The 16161-nt window shown below is 49.6% G+C and overlaps 1 protein-coding gene across 3 annotated transcripts; it reads left to right on the top strand.

Annotated features, from left to right (window-relative positions):
* Positions 1-11118: 11118 nt before the first annotated feature.
* Positions 11119-15830, top strand: LOC125550910 (tubby-like F-box protein 13). Of its 3 annotated transcripts, none has more exons than XM_048714027.2 (5): positions 11119-11317; positions 12397-12867; positions 13054-13141; positions 14508-14640; positions 14738-15830. In XM_048714027.2, exons 2-5 carry the CDS (start codon positions 12520-12522, stop codon positions 15489-15491), a joined length of 1323 nt encoding a protein of 440 aa, XP_048569984.1. In that variant the 5' UTR covers positions 11119-11317; positions 12397-12519; the 3' UTR covers positions 15492-15830. The 3 variants fall into 3 exon arrangements, with proteins under 3 accessions (XP_048569984.1, XP_048569985.1, XP_048569986.1); XM_048714028.2 differs by having other exon boundaries at positions 11141-11438; XM_048714029.2 differs by lacking the exon at positions 11119-11317 and adding an exon at positions 11364-11387.
* The last annotated feature ends 331 nt before the right edge of the window (positions 15831-16161 follow it).

The raw sequence follows: 16161 nt of genomic DNA, 5'->3' as shown, positions 1-16161 counted from the left end.
GAGTCAGTCAACCCTCTTTGCTTATCATGACTCCAGCAGAGAAGGGAGAGGTGTCCATGCTAGTCGACCGGGTAGTCCAACTGGTTCGTGACGGCGTGACTGGCATGAATTTGTTGGAAGTGTTTCTCAGTAGACACATCCAACACCTTCAAGCCCGCTGAGGGAGTCCTGGATTAGAGGGTATCCGGACAGCCGGATTATATCCTTTGGCCGGACTGTTGGACTATGAAGATACAAGATTGAAGACTTCGTCTCATGTCTGGATGGGACTCTACTTGGCGTGGAAGGGAAGCTAGGCAATACGGATATGTATATCTCCTCCTTTGTAACCAACTTTGTGTAACCCTAGCCCCCTCCGGTGTTTATATAAACCGGAGGGTTTTAGTCCGTAGGAAAACATACAATCATACCATACGCTAGCTTCTAGGGTTTAGCCTCTCCGATCTCGTGGTAGATCAACTCTTGTACTACTCATATTATCAAGAATAATCAAGCAGGACGTAGGGTTTTACCTCCATCAAGAGGGCCCGAACCTGGGTAAAACATCGTGTCCCCTGCCTCCTGTTACCATCCGCCTTAGACGCACAGTTCGGGACCCCCTACCCGAGATCCGCCGGTTTTGACACCGACATTGGTGCTTTCATTGAGAGTTCCTCTGTGTCGTCGCCGTTAGGCTTGATGGCTCCTACGATCTTCGATAGCGATGCAGTCCGGGGCGAGACTTTTCTCCCCGGACAGATCTTTGTATTCGGCGGCTCCGCACTGCGGGCCAACTCACTTGGCCATCTAGAGCAGATCGAGAGTTACGCCCCTGGCCGTCAGGTCAGGTTTGGAAGCTTAAACTACATGGCAGATATCCGTGGAGACTTGATCTCCGACGGATTCGAGCCTTTGCCTAGTGCGCCACATGGTCACGATGGGCGTGATTTAGCTCTGCCATCGGACAGTGTCCAGGAGATCGCGCCGGCAACTGCTCCGACCCTCAATTCGGAGCCAGCTGCGCCATCCATGGGCGGGTGGATAGACCCCGCCACGGAGGCCGTATCCTCAGCGGTGATCAAGCCGAATATCGACCTTACCCTTCACGAGAGCCGTGATGCCGAACTACTGGATTCTTCCCTGGCCACAGACTCTGAACCGCCTGCGCCCGTGCCTATCGAATCCGATTGGGCACCGATCATGGAGTTTACCTCCGCGGATATCTTTCAGCACTCGCCCTTCGGCGACATACTGAACTCATTAAGGTCTCTCTCCTTGTCAGGAGAGTCCTGGCCGAACCATATCTGGCAGGATTGGGGTACGGATGACGAAGAAATTCGCCGCACACCCACCACCCACTTAGTAGCCACTGTCGACGATTTGACCGACATGCTCGACCTCGACTCCGAAGACATCGACGGTATGGACGACGATGCAGGAAACGAACAGGAACCACCGGCCACAGGGCACTGAACGCCCACCTCATCATATGATGTATACATGGTGGACACACCCAAAGAAAACGACAACGAGGAACGGAAGGACGCAATGAAGGGTTGTTCCCTCGAGAAGCAGTCAAAGCGACGACGTAAGCGCCGCTCCAAATCCCGCCTCGCCAGAAACAACGGTCACATAGACCCAGCGATAGAGCAGGGTGAACCATCGCCCGACCAGGGCAACACGGAGAATCAAACCGAACAACCCGACTTCGTCGAAGATAACAGTCCGGACGATATCACACCAGACGGGCGCTCGGAGCAACGGAATGCCCATCAAAGGCTCGTTGTCACTGCGAGGAGTCTGAAAAAGCAGAAGCAAAGGCTCAGGACTGTGCAAGACACACTCAGAATCAGATGGAGTGAAGTACTCAACACTGCAGCGAAGTACGGCGGTAATCGCCACACCAAGAGCTACCCGAAGCGAAAGTTGCTACCTGAATTCGACGAGGAGGCCTTAGATCCCCCGCAATTAGAAAATAAAACGGCCATCCGGTCGAATAGACGACCTCGCGACCAATATAGAGCGGCAAACAACGCCGCACATAAGCCAGTACGCGATCCATGCGAGGGCTCGCATCAAAAGGACGGCGCAACCAGATCCATATACGGGCCACGCAAGCGCGCTCCAGTATGCAATACAACACAACAAACAACTGAACACCACGGTACACCCAAATACAGGGGTGCCGCACACCCCCTATGTTTCACCAATGAGGTGCTGGACCATGAATTTCCAGAGGGATTCAAACCCGTAAACATAGAGGCGTATGACGGAACAACAGACCCTGGGGTCTAGATTGAGGACTATATCCTCCATATCCACATGGCTCGAGGAGACGGTCTCCACGCCATTAAGTACTTACCCCTCAAAATCAAAGGGCCAGCTCGGCACTGGCTTAAAAGCCTCCCCGAAAACTCCATTGGAAGCTGGGAAGAGCTCGAAGACGCCTTTCGGGCAAATTTTCAAGGGACCTATGTCCGACCACCGGATGCAGACGATTTAAGTCATATAACTCAACAGCCCGGAGAGTCAGCCCGAAAGCTTTGGAACAGGTTCCTCACTAAGAAGAACCAAATAGTAGACTGTCCGGACGCCGAAGCCTTAGCAGCTTTCAAGCACAGCGTTCGAGACGAATGGCTCGCCAGACACCTCGGCCAAGAAAAGTCGAGAACAATGGCAGCATTAACAAGCCTCATGTCCCGCTTTTGCGCGGGCGAGGACAGCTGGTTAGCCCGATGCAGCACCAGCGACCCAAGTACATCCGAAGTCAGGGACGGAAATAGGAAATCACGACACAGCAAAAACAAGCGCCGGAATAAAGAAGACAGCTCGAAGAGCACGACGGTAAATGCCGGATTCAGAAGCTCTCGGCCAGGTCAGCAAAAGCCGCCCCCCAAAGGCAACAGAGACGAACTGTCCAGCCTAAAAAAAATTCTGGACCAAATATGTCAGATCCATAGTACCCCCGACAAACCTGCAAATCATACCCATAGAGAATGTTGGGTCTTCAAGCAGTCCAGCAAGCTCAACGTCGAACATAAGGGGCAGGATACACCAAGCGAAGACGAGGACGAGCCTCGCGAGCAAAGCACTGGGGAACAGAAGAAATTCCCACCAAAAGTCAAAACAGTCAACGTGTTATACGTGATAAAGGGGAAAAACAAAGCGGCACTCCCAGAGACACATGCCACAGGGCCTATCACCGTGGAGTTCTGCCACTGGTCGTCCCAACCGATCACTTTTGACCATCATGATTACTCAGCAAGTGTCCGGCGTGCAGGATGGGCTGCCTTGGTATTAGACCCAATAATTGATGGATACCACTTCACACGAGTCCTGATGGACGGTGGCAGCAGTTTAAACCTGATATATCAGGACACAGTCCACAACATGGTGATAGACCCAGCAAAAATCAGCCATAGCAACACTACCTTTAAAGGAGTAACGCCAGGCCCAGAAGCCCATTGCACGGGCTCCCTGCTACTAGAGGTTATATTCGGCTTCCCCGATAACTTCCGCAGTGAAAAATTAACCTTCCACATTGCTCCGTTCCAAAGCGCCTATCAAGCACTACTCGGACGCGAAGCTTTCGCTCGCTTTAACGCAATACCGCATTACGCATCCCTCATGCTTAAGATGCCCGGTCCACGTGGCACCATTACAGTAAATGGAAATATTGAGTGCTCCTTGCGCACGGAAGATCGTGCGGCTGCCTCGGCAGCCGCACACTAAACGGCCTCACTAACTAAAGCACCTGACAGGTCATTAAGACCATGGACACGGTTGGGCGAGTCCGGCGGAGTTACATGTAATTACTACAGGTTTGATGGCTATACCCCCATTACAATACAAGGGGCTCAACGCGCGCAAACAAGTGGCAATTAGGCTCAACTTCACTCATCTCGAACTGTACATATTTTCTTTAGTACAACCTACCTTTTTGCACGACAACTTTTCAACTAAAGTTCCTCTCTTTTACAGATGACCATCGTGCTACGCCCGTCCAGGATACGGCACAACGGAGACACAGGCGCAGACGTGCAGCAGGGACCCGTTCCAAGGATTCTTTTTAGATTAAGACCCTGCGTAAACCTTTTTCACTGTCTCTTGTTGATACACATCCCCCGGATTCTCAGTACAATGGAGAAGGATGCTGACGTATTGGCATGTGGCCACATCAGAATATTGCACGTACCTGGACACTAGGGGCTTATTACAAAGGGCATTGTTTAGGCCTGGTTTACACCATAAAGACCGAATACCTTAGGGAGTGTTCGGCGTCGCGAGTTTGGCCTTATATGCATCAGCTTCGAATCATGTCTTTGGTCAAATGTTGGGATTGCCCGGCTCCTGTGTTTTGCTGCCTTACGTTCCGCTATATCGGCTAAGGCGGCACCAGGAGAACTACTGCGATTGTGCCCTGGTTCATCCGGACGAGCACCTCAGTAGAGAAAGCCGAAAACTGACTGTCATGATATAGCGTGAGACTGGTCAACCACTCGATGACCTACCGGAATCTTCGGGATTCCTCCGCCTTAACGAAGGGCCGTTTCCCGGCCAGGCATGTACGCACCCCGAATTCGGAGGAGTACGGAGCCACCAGGGGCTATATAGTAGCCCCACTGTCAAACTCCTTTAGCTAAGTGAAAGTGTTAAAGTATTATAGTCCGGTTGCCTAGTTCGCTACGCTATCACCTCCTTAATGGACCAAGACGTTGGATCAAGTGTGAACATGCGTTTTCTACGAACACCCCCGCATTATATGCGTGGGGGCTGAAGCCGGCGACTGCAATCTTTCAGGTTATATACATATATACATAAACGGCCGCACAGGAGGCATCATAATATTTTTGGGCAAAAGTATAAATACAGCCTTGATAAACTTAATAAAACATTGTTTTTACAATGGGAATACATGTCATTCAAACATAATATTCTTCAAGCACTGGGCCTTTATTGAACGAGCGCCTTTAAGAACTTCTTCAAATAGTGCTCGGCAGCCACTCGGCCTATGGCCGAACCCTGCGCCGCAACTGTGGTGGCGTCCATCTCCGCCCAGTATGTTTTCACACGGGCAAGGGCCATCCACGAGCCTTCTATGCACGCCGACCTCTTCATCGCATTAATGCGTGGCAGCACATCAAGGAACTGCTGCACCAAACTAAAATAGTTGTTCAGCTTTGGCCTTTCCGGCCTCAAATGATCCACAACAGACCTCATGGCGAGTCCGGACAATCTGTTCAGCTCGGCCCATTCGGCAAGCCGATCAGTCAATGGAAGCGGACGCTCTGGAACGTTAAATTGTGACCAGAATAGCTTGTCCACTTCACGATCTGTTTAATCTCGGAAGTATTCGGCCGCATCAACAGCACTCGCCGCCAAATCCAGATATGCGTCTGCTGAACTCCACAGCCGATCCATAGGGGCATACTGAGGATCTCCAAACTTCCTCCGCAACATGAAGGATTTCCCAGCCGCGATATCCCTGGCTTGACGCGGCTCCTCCTTCTTCGCTCTCATCGCAGAGCGGGTGTCTTTGGTCGCTATCGTGGCCTTTTCCAGGTCCGTCGCCTTCACCCGGTTTTCTTCTTCAAGAAGCTGGCAACGGTCGGCAGAGTCTTTTAACTTTATGGCCATCTTGGCCATTTTCTCTTTGCTCTCGCAATGCGCGGCCTTTTCGGCTCTTAACTCTTCGGCCGCCTTTAAAGCGGCCGCATTACTACTCCTTGCTTACTCCTTGGCTCGGGCAAGCTCCGCCCGAAGGGTCTCCACGCTGGTCGCTCCATCTGCAGTCACAACATATTAAAGATACTAGCATCATGATGCTCTTATTATGTGACGCTCACCAGAAAGGCCACTTACCCTGTGCCTCGTCAAGCCGCTCGTTAACAAGCACGATGTCGACATCTGCCGCATCCAGCTGCCGCTTTATTTCGGCATACCCAATAGTTCGGCTAGCCACCGGAGCCTCCATCACCTGCACATAAAGGCAGTTTGGTTATTACCTGGGACTACGATCCTCTGTTTGTTGTCGTCTTCGATGACAACCAGAGTCTCAGGGGCTACTATCTACAGAGGGCACATCTAAAAATGTGTGGTACTTCTCAAAAATATACATCATTTCACGTACCTCAAAACCCGTCAGTAGACTCATAAAGGCTTCATACAGCCCGCTTTCGGCGGACGAACTCCTTTCAATCACCGTACCCATCAATGAGCGGTGTTCTTCTGAGATAACCGCCTTCTCCAGCAGATCCCTCCGCACATCCGACCGCGCACCAGACGGTGCCGGACTCTTTTGGTTGCTCTCTTCAAGAGACGGATACTGGGGACTTCTGGTGGCCATAGGATTATCTTCTGGCCTCGCCGGATCCGGAGAGACCCTCCGTGACGACACTTCAAGGTTGCCCGCTTCTTGAGCCGGGGAGTCCGGGGGAGGCGTTTCGCTCTCCATCATCTCCGGAAGAAGATCCCCCGAAGACGAGCTCAGCTGAGAAGGGCTAAGATCCGAACTACAAGATAAATACTTCAGTTATTTTCCTTGGAAGTAAGGTAGGATATCTTCATTATTAAATACATTTTGATTACTTACAGCTCGTTAGAGGGCTGATCCCCGTGCGTACATTGTGCGGCAAGAACACCCTCCGAGACAGGACCCTCTGGCGGAGATTTCTTCTCCCATTTGGAAACCTTGATTTCCGGATCTTCGGAGGTGGTCTTTTTCCTTCCCCGAGGAGAGAGAGTGCCAGACTCTTCCTCTCGGTTATCCTCCCTCGCGGAGGCGCTCGTTCCCTTGGTTGGAATAGGTAGCGATGGAGGCCCGCTTTCGCCCTCTTTATTCCCCCCTTCATCTTCATTCAAGGGCACCGGACAAGGCGCTGGCTCGAGCATCTTTTCCAGCACCGGATTGTCCAAGCCTTCAGGAAGGGGGGCCGAACACCGGATCATCTTCGTCGTTGTTATCCAGTCCTAGTCAAAGAATGATTTTTCAGGATGATGTCATGATAAATAAAAGGACGATGTGTTCGGCCATGGGATTACTTACTTGGGCGGCGGTGCGGTTGCTGCTTAGGCCCACGTCCTCGGTGGTGTCCGGACACTCTATTTGGGGTCCGAAGAATGATTTGTACATCTCCTCGTGTGTCAGGCCGAGGAAATTCTGAATAGTGCGCGGTCCTTCCGGGTTGAATTCCCACATACGGAGGGGCCGACGTTGGCAAGGCTGGACTCAACGAACCAGCATGACTTGCATTACCATAACCAGGCTGAAATCTCCCTCGAAGAGATCTCGGATGCGGCTCTGCAGTATGGGCACGTCCTTGGCTGGGGCCCAGCTCAGCCCCCTGCTGATCCATGACATCAGTTGTGGTGGAGGGCCCAAGCGAAAGGTGGGGGCAGCTACCCACTTGGCACTTCGGGGAGCTGTGACGTAAAACCACTCCCGTTGCCACAATCCGGACACCTCTGGAAAGGAACCCTTTGGCCATGGAGCATTGGCAATTTTTCTTATTAAAGCACCTCCGCACGCTGCGTACTGTCCCTCGACCGTCTTCGGCTTCACATCGAAGGTCTTGAGCCACAAGCCGAAGTGAGGGGTAATGCGGAGGAAGGCCTCATAGATGACAATAAATGACGAGATGTGGAGAAGGGAGTCCGGGGCCAGATCATGAAAATCCAGCCCGTAATAGAACATGAGACCCCTGACAAAGGGATCCAGAGCGAGGCCTAGTCCTCGGAGGAAGTGGGAGACGAACACAACGCTCTTGTTGGGTTCGGGAGTAGGGATGACCTGCCCTCTAGCGGGCAGCCTATGCGAAATTTCGGCGGTCAGGTATCTGGCCTCCCTCAACTTCTTGATATCCTCCTCAGTGACGGAGGAAGGCATCCACCGTCCTTGAAGGCTGGATCCAGACATGATTGAAGGTCCGAAACACCTGACCTGGGCTTTGGGTGTTAGAACTCGAGGCGGGGGAAGGATTCGATTGAGCACGGGAGGGAAGAAGTAAAGGCCTTGTCCCTTTATAAAGAGGGTGAATATCAAGCGTCCTCCTCGTGGCCGTTTGGGACTTGCCTAAAATCTAGGAGTCCTAGGCGTGGTTGGGTTACCCACGTTCGTATTAATGAGAATCCCGTAATAAGGGGAACACGACCTCTGCTTTGACAAGACGTGTCAAGAAACCGCCTCACGTTATGTGCTGGGGCTGGTTGAAGAAAAATGGTTCACATAATTACCGGGCCGTGGTGTGATGTCATGCTGCTAAAACGTGTCAGCAGATTGGATTTGTGGAAATATTACTCTCTCTCTCTATGGTGGTATGTGGAACTTATTTTGCAGGGGCGGACACTGTCCTTGTATTCAAACTCTTTTGTGGTGTACTCGGAGGAGGAACCCGCCTTGCAATGCCGAAGACAACACTGCGCGCCGGACTCATCGTCATTGAAGCCTGGTTCAGGGGCTACTGAGGGAGTCCTGGATTAGGGGGTCTCCGGACAACCGGACTATATCCTTTGGTCGGACTATTGAACTATGAAGATACAAGATTGAAGACTTCGTCCCGTGTCCGGATGGGACTCTACTTGGCGTGGAAAGCAAGCTAGGCAATACAGATATGTATATCTCCTCCTTTGTAACCGACCTTGTGTAGCCCTAGCACCCTCCGGTGTCTATATAAACCGGAGGGTTTTAGTCCGTAGGACAACATACAATCAGACCATAGGCTAGCTTCTAGGGTTTGGCCTCTCCGATCTCGTGGTAGATCAACTCTTGTACTACTCGTATTATCAAGAATAATCAAGCAGGACGTATGGTTTTACCTCCATCAAGAGGGTCCGAACCTGGGTAAAACATCGTGTCCCTTGCCTCCTGTTACCATCCGCCTTAGACGCACAATTCGGGACCCCCTACCCGAGATCCGCTGGTTTTGACACCGACACTCACCCTCCTGTGGCTGAGGCTCAGTCTCATTCCCCGGCAGCCTCCAAGATCTGTGGGCGATCAGGCCTCCGCTGGCCAGGTCCTCCAGGTCCTCCTTTTGGATTGTGGAGCGGATCCAGTCCCCCTGGATCCAACCAGGAGGAAGATCGGCCCTCGACGATGATCCCCGACTCGTCTTCTTGCCCTTCACCGCCGCTGCCTTCTTGCGCTCCAGGGCCGCCGTCTTGTCCTTGCCCATGGCGACGGAGTGCTCGCAGGAGAACAGAGACGACGAAGAGGACGGAGAGTGCGTTGGAGAAGCAGGGGAAGAAGGAGACGATTGGAGCGCACTGTGCTCTGCCTCGGCCCGGACGCTATTTATGAGGCCACTTCTGAGTGGCTGACGGGTGGGCCCGAACGATCTAATCATATCCCGCAACAGTCGCGCGCCCAATACGTGGCGAAAAAGGTGGTGCGGGAATCGAGGCGCCCCTGTCCATCCACTCCGTTTACTGCGGCGCACTCCATCCGGCACGCTTTCCCGAAATTTCGAATCCCGTGAGATCCGGGAACCGCAGAGTAATCAATCGCGCCGAAGATTTCGTACCATATCAACACTCGAAGATTATCAGTTGAGTTTCACTCGATGACCTCTAAATCGATCGAGGCAACTAAAACAAGATCGAAGCTTCAACATGATTCACAGACTCAGATGAAATACCTCCGAAGTAGGGAATCAACTTCGGTTCTTTCTTCACTCGGACCTCAATCCATTCGGGGGCTAATGACGATGACATGTACCTAGGGTAGGGTCATAGGCCTGACCTAGACGCCTTACCCAAGGACACTGCCCTAGGGTCAAAGACATTCAAGATACAACAGAAGAAACCGACTAAGTTCACCAAGAAGTGCAATCCACTCGACCTCCAACCTCACTCGGAACCCTAATTCCATTCGACCAAGATGAAGTCACTCGACCGTACAAGAAATCACTCGGAATACAGAAGGCCTAAAGTCACTCAGGATGGCAACGGTCAGGCGTTCACTCTGTAGTCTTAAAGATCATTTTATAGCTTTTTATAACAGGCGTTACCAATAACGCCCTGTCTTAATGTACATTGAACCCTGTGTAACGTGGGATGGCCGGGATCTTGGCGCACTCTATACAAGCCACCCCCCTCCTCTGGCACAAGGGTTCGCACCCCCTGTAACTATCACGCATAATTCAGTCGACCAAAGTCTCCGGGCACCGAGACGTAGGGCTGTTACTTCCTCCGTGAAGGGTCTGGACTCGTAAACCTTGCGTGCACAACTTTGCCGTAGCTAGGATCTTGCCTCCTCCTACGTACCCCTATTCTACTGTCAGACTTAGGGCCTGTTCTGAAACTGCCTAGCTTCTCCAAAACTTCCTAAATTCAGCTTCTCGCACGACTTCTCGCTTCTGGTGGCGACTTGGAAAGCGTTCGGCAACTCAACTTCCGCTTTCGGTCGATACGCACGAGGCTGCCAGCCCATTTGACGGGATTGGCAGGCCAGGTTGGGGCCCAATACAAATTGCCAACGCATGCGAGAGGGAGTTCGACAAAGAAACTTGAACCGGGACGCTGAGAGTCACTTGGCGGTGGCAACCCAACGTAATTTGCCCTCAACTCCAACTTCTTCCTTTCACGGATCTGGAAAAGAGCTGCTTCCCCATCTTCTCCTTTTTTACACTAAGACAGATCGCTAGCTTCTCAATTCCAACTTTCAGGAACCAGAGCGTTCGCCTCAGCTTCATTTGTGAAGTTGAGGAAGCTTGGAGCTGGAGCATTGCAGAACGGGCCCTTACTCCCACGACACTAGGGTCCTGATCCGACTTAGAAAAGAAGTTTGCGGAGGTGTATTCGGTTGTGTTCTTTTTGAAATTCTATGGTGTTGAAACAACATCAGCTATTGTTTGCCGAATCACCGTGGAACACAATGAATAACACGAGGGTAGCGATGCAGCTTCATCGTATTTTTCACTGTATTTTTCCGCGGGTTTCCTGTTTCTTGGTTCGAAAGTCCTTCATTTTCGTCACGGGATTCAATTCATTCTCAATGGCGCGGCTGACCGAATTCCAGTTGGATTAAACAACGGCTCTGCCGAAAGATCACCTCAGCATTTGAATAAATTTATTTTCTGCAACTGCACGTGGCCCTGACCAGATGCAAACGATTTAGCACCCGTAGCGCAGCGCCTTTTCCGAGTGATGAAAGGAAAACAGAGACAGCTCTCTGCCCCGCTCCTCGCATGTCCGACTCCAACGAAACAAAGCAGGGGCGGAGCGGACCGGACCAGACCAGTGTCACCACAACCACTTGTTCCTTTCTTCACCGCCCCTCGCCCCTCCCCATTTCCGCCGATCCGACCCGGCCCTTCCCCGCCGCCCGCTCCAGCTCCAGGTGCGTGTCCCCCGCCCGGATCCACGCCCCGGTGCCTCACCTCCTCGGCGAACTCCCGATTTGTGCCTGGGTGGGTACGCGCCAGCTTCCCGGGGCTCCGCGCCGTCGCGCGTCCGGCTCGGTAGGGGCCGGGAGCAGGATTCTCCGCCTGCTTGCTTACCGTGTTTAGCCGATCTCGGTTGAGACGAGGGATTTTCAGCTCGTTGCCTGGCCGGATTTGGGCTGGGAGGGGGCGTCTCCGAGTTGCCTGCCTCATGACCTAATTCTCATGGAATTTTGGTCGAAAGAAGGAACATGCTACTAGCTTGTTTCTCGGGGTTATTATTCTACATCTAACTCGGTGAAAGATAGCATTTCGTTAGATTTGTTTTGCCCCAAAGCAGAGCTATTTCCTTAGATCTTCGTGCATCCTCCGGTAGAGTCAGTTATCATCTATGGGTTGATTTATGCATCATCCCCTTTTATATATATATATATATATATATATATATATATATATATATATATATATTTGTTCTGCTTGGTATTGCTGTAGATGATTTATTTTGTGTAGTGTACTTGCGAAAGTTAGCATGTTGTGGTGGGATCCGAACGAAACTATGTATACTTCATTTTTAGGCTGCTATATTGAGTAAGGTACCGAAATGCTCATACTGCCGGAAATGTACATCTTTACTCTCTACTTGTGGCTACTTCATCCTGGGGAATTTAGCCAGATAGTGTGGATTGTTGGAAAATTGTGGCCCTCGAGTTATCTATTCTTTGATAGTCATGCGAGTGAGCTTTGGATGCTAGTAGTGGATATTCTGTTTTGAAAGAAGCGGCTATGCCCTATAAGTGTTCCTGGAGAGCGTTCCCTAACATATGTTTATAGTCAAAAGTTGCAAACCAGAAGTTTGAAGTTGTTAGTCGATGTTAGTGATTATGGAATCACATGAGCAATCAAATGCAGTATCCTTCTTCATTTCATCCGAAAAAGCTGAACACTCAGTTAGCTGAATACTAATTTATTGCAATAATTACAGTAAGCTTCAATTCTGATGGAAAACTAATTGCTTACACAATATTTTGTCTTGCAGGTTCTACTGTTACTGCTTAAAAGAATTTGAGTTGGCCACTTCTATTGGCATGATAGTGTTCAACACTAGGAGATCTCTTGTGTTATATATAGCAGGGCTCTTGATTTTTAAAATTTGAAGTAGATGTCATTCCGTAGCATTGTGCGCGATGTAAGGGATAGCTTTGGGAGCTTATCTCGAAGAGGATTTGACATCAGGATTCTGGGCAATGGCAGAGGGAGATCTCATGGTGCTGTCCATGAGTTACATGACCCCGTTCCTGTAATCCAGAGCAGCTGTTGGGCTAACTTGCCTTCCGAATTGCTTCGAGATGTGATTGAGAGGTTGGAGGCTAGTGAGGCTACATGGCCCTGTAGGAAGAATGTTGTTGCTTGCGCAGCTGTCTGCAGAACATGGAGAGAGATGTGTAAAGAGATTGTAAAAAATCCGGAGTTTTGTGGAAAGATCACTTTTCCTGTGTCCCTCAAGCAGGTAATGGTGCAGTTATGTTGATGTTAGATTATCCTTTTTCGCTGGCATCTGGCAATATCGGTTCTTCAATGTTGGATGATTAACCTATAAGTAATGTTTGGAATGTTGAAATGTGACATCATGAACACAACATAATCAGCTTTAGCATGTGTTCTAATAAAATCATGTTGTTTCATCCATGTACAGCCTGGCCCTCGGGATGGAACTATGCAGTGCTTCATTAAGCGGGATAGATCTACCCAAACTTACTACCTGTACCTCTGCCTTACCTCAGGTAATTTTTTGGGTACTATCATATGATCTACGTTTTATGGGCTATGGACCTCCATTTAAGAAACTCGTATACGCAGTTCTCTGTACTTCAAACTTCTGGTTTCTAAGATGTAAAATATTCTCCCGAGTCCTGATGTTATGCTTGTGTAGAGTAGCAAATTAACAACAATACGGTTTTATAGTCCATGCGTGTACTGGAGGTGTTAGTGTTCAGTTAACACAGATACGCTTGACTAAGCTGTTTCTTATTGGATTCCAGAGGAAATTGTTTGTCATTGACACCATCTGCCTGCCTCAAACTTGCATGTGCATGCTTATGTGCAGAACTACAGATTCACTTGACTCTGTACTTTGCGTGAAAGCCATATCATGAAAGCCATGAACCATAGTTCATAAAGCAGAGGTGACTGAAAAGCCCCCCGGCAGCCCACACACATACTAATCGCTCTTTTTCACTCTACTCTGTGATATAAATGTTTGGTGGGGGTCTCGACATGTCTCTTCATTTTTAATTAGAATCATCTCGTAAGTTCCATACGATATCTTTGTACTGTTATAAAAGATGTCCAATGGTGGCGGTGGTCGGTTTCACCACCTTCTCCCTGTGCTTACATGTGGGATTGTCTTATATTTTTTGTCAAAATCTATATACCCGTGCAGTGATTTTAAAAGATGTCCTTGTTTTCTTTTTGTAAAAACGTACATGTCAGTGCGGAGACTCCAACAGACGTCCTCAAATTTTAGAAAAATGTGTATATCTGTACAGAAACTCAGATAGGCAATAGCTGTCCTTGTCAATCGGCTCCACATTTTAAAATTGAAATCCACCCCTTGTGTTGCTCCCTTCACAAACAGATTCCAGTTCTGCCCAAGGTGAAGCTCACCTAAGAGCTGCGGCGAATCCTAGGGCATGACACGGACCACAGCGAAAATCGTTTGACAAATCTAAGTCAACACAGTATTATCTGTCGATCTGTAGCAATACACTGTTCTGTAGCTGGCAGTCTTATCTGCACTACTTTACATACCCAAGCTGGGATGGTTACTGTCATACTAGTAATATTTACTGCTGCAAGTTGCGTCCTTTGTACTCTTTTGAAGCTTACTGATCCGCTAGTGATTTTTGTTCTTTCGACTTCCCTAGAACCATGCATTTTCTTCCTTGTCCTGACATGCATTTACCTAATGGTTCCATTGGGATTGGCATGTATTTTTGTTTGTGTCCACATGATTGTTTATCTGTCAAACTGGTTGTTTCCATATTTTGTAAAAAATTGGAAATGCAAATATAATAATTGTTTGCTAGCCTACATGTTTTTGTTGCTAGTATTATTATTTTAGTATTTTATAAGTTTTCTTTTCTACAGCTGTGCTTGTCGAAAATGGCAAATTCCTTCTGTCAGCAAAAAGGATCTGCCGTGCAACATGTACAGAATATATAATATCTATGAACGCGAATAGTATATCGAGGTCTACCGACACATACATTGGAAAAATGAGGTACTATTTGAAGAAACTATAGCCTTATTTTAAACTTATATACCACCATTTAATCTGACATATGTTCGTACTTGCTAATATGTTTGCCATTTTGTAGGTCAAATTTCCTTGGCACCAAGTTTGTAATGTATGACACACAGCCTCCTTACAATGCAAGTAGTGTTTCGCATTCTGGGACAACAAGCCGAAGATTCTACTCCAAGAAAGGGTCGACGAAGGTTCCTTGCAGCACGTACAGCATAGCTCAGGTCTCCTATGAGCTCAACGTCTTGGGAACCCGAGGTCCTAGGCGGATGCGCTGTGTAATGCACTCCATCCCTGCCTCATCGCTCGAGGCTGGTGGCAGTGTCCCTTGCCAACCGGATATCATCTTCTCCCGTTCCCTAGACGAATCTTTCAGCAGCATGCCGGTCTTGAAATCTTCCGTCATGGACCATTCCATGCGTTTTAGCAGTGCCAGATTCTCCGACGTCTCAATAGGAGGTGGCCCGGCGATCAGAGGACAAGCCTTGAGCGACGGCGATGATTTGAAGGACACGCCGTTGATTCTCCGCAACAAGGTTCCAAGATGGCATGAGCAGCTGCAGTGCTGGTGCCTCAACTTCCGTGGCCGGGTGACTGTGGCTTCTGTCAAGAACTTCCAGCTCACCGCTGCTGCTCAGCCTGCTGCTGGAGCCCCAACTCCACCACACCCTGCGCCAGCGCCTCCGCCTGAGCATGATAAGGTGATACTTCAGTTCGGCAAGGTTGCAAAGGATATGTTCACCATGGACTACCGGTACCCTCTCTCGGCCTTCCAGGCCTTCGCCCTCTCCCTGAGCAGCTTCGACACCAAGTTGGCGTGCGAATAGAACTGCGGGGTTGCAACCGTCATGGCTGCACCGATCATCAAAAGGCTGACTGTCCCCCAAATTAGGTGGGGACTCCATTCTGTTGCTGGGTGTCGCTGATGCCATCGCGACACCCGAAAACTGAGGAATTAGAAGGGTTCCTCAGATTTGTGCTGCTGATTTGTTGTCACTGTACTTGATCTCCATTGCTTGGATCCTTGGCTTGGCGACGGCTGTGTACGTGATAATGTTATGAGCAAACTCCATGGGGTTGTTCACTGACGATGTATTTGCCGAGTGACCTGTACATTCATAACTTGGTGTGTTTGAAATTGAACTTGGTTAAACTATGACGCTTCATTGCTGTTGTGGTGTCGCCGTCATGGATGGATCGGACCAGACTTTGTGTTTGATTGCTTCTAAGTTAGGTCACCACACATAAGCTCGGCTCTTGCAGAGAGCAAAATGGCGAAGATAATTATGCCGTCCTGGCACTGAACCGGCCTTGTGCAAAGGCCTGCATCAACATCGGAAGAAAGATTCGAAAACGACGCTGTCATATATTGTATGTATGTGCAGAGCTATCTCTTTCTGTAGTTTGGTAAGCTGAAAGGGACATGGTCGATGCAACGCCTGTTACTTTTGTGGCAAGCAGAAAAGGTGGTAAAAGGGAAATGCATGTTTTTTTTTC

Source organism: Triticum urartu, chromosome 4A, assembly GCF_056163025.1.
Source record: "Triticum urartu cultivar PI428250 chromosome 4A, HENAU_Tu73, whole genome shotgun sequence".
Taxonomy (NCBI): Eukaryota; Viridiplantae; Streptophyta; class Magnoliopsida; order Poales; family Poaceae; genus Triticum; species Triticum urartu.
The sequence above is the reverse complement of the archived record's forward strand: the minus strand, read 5'-3'. Positions and strand labels throughout refer to the sequence as shown.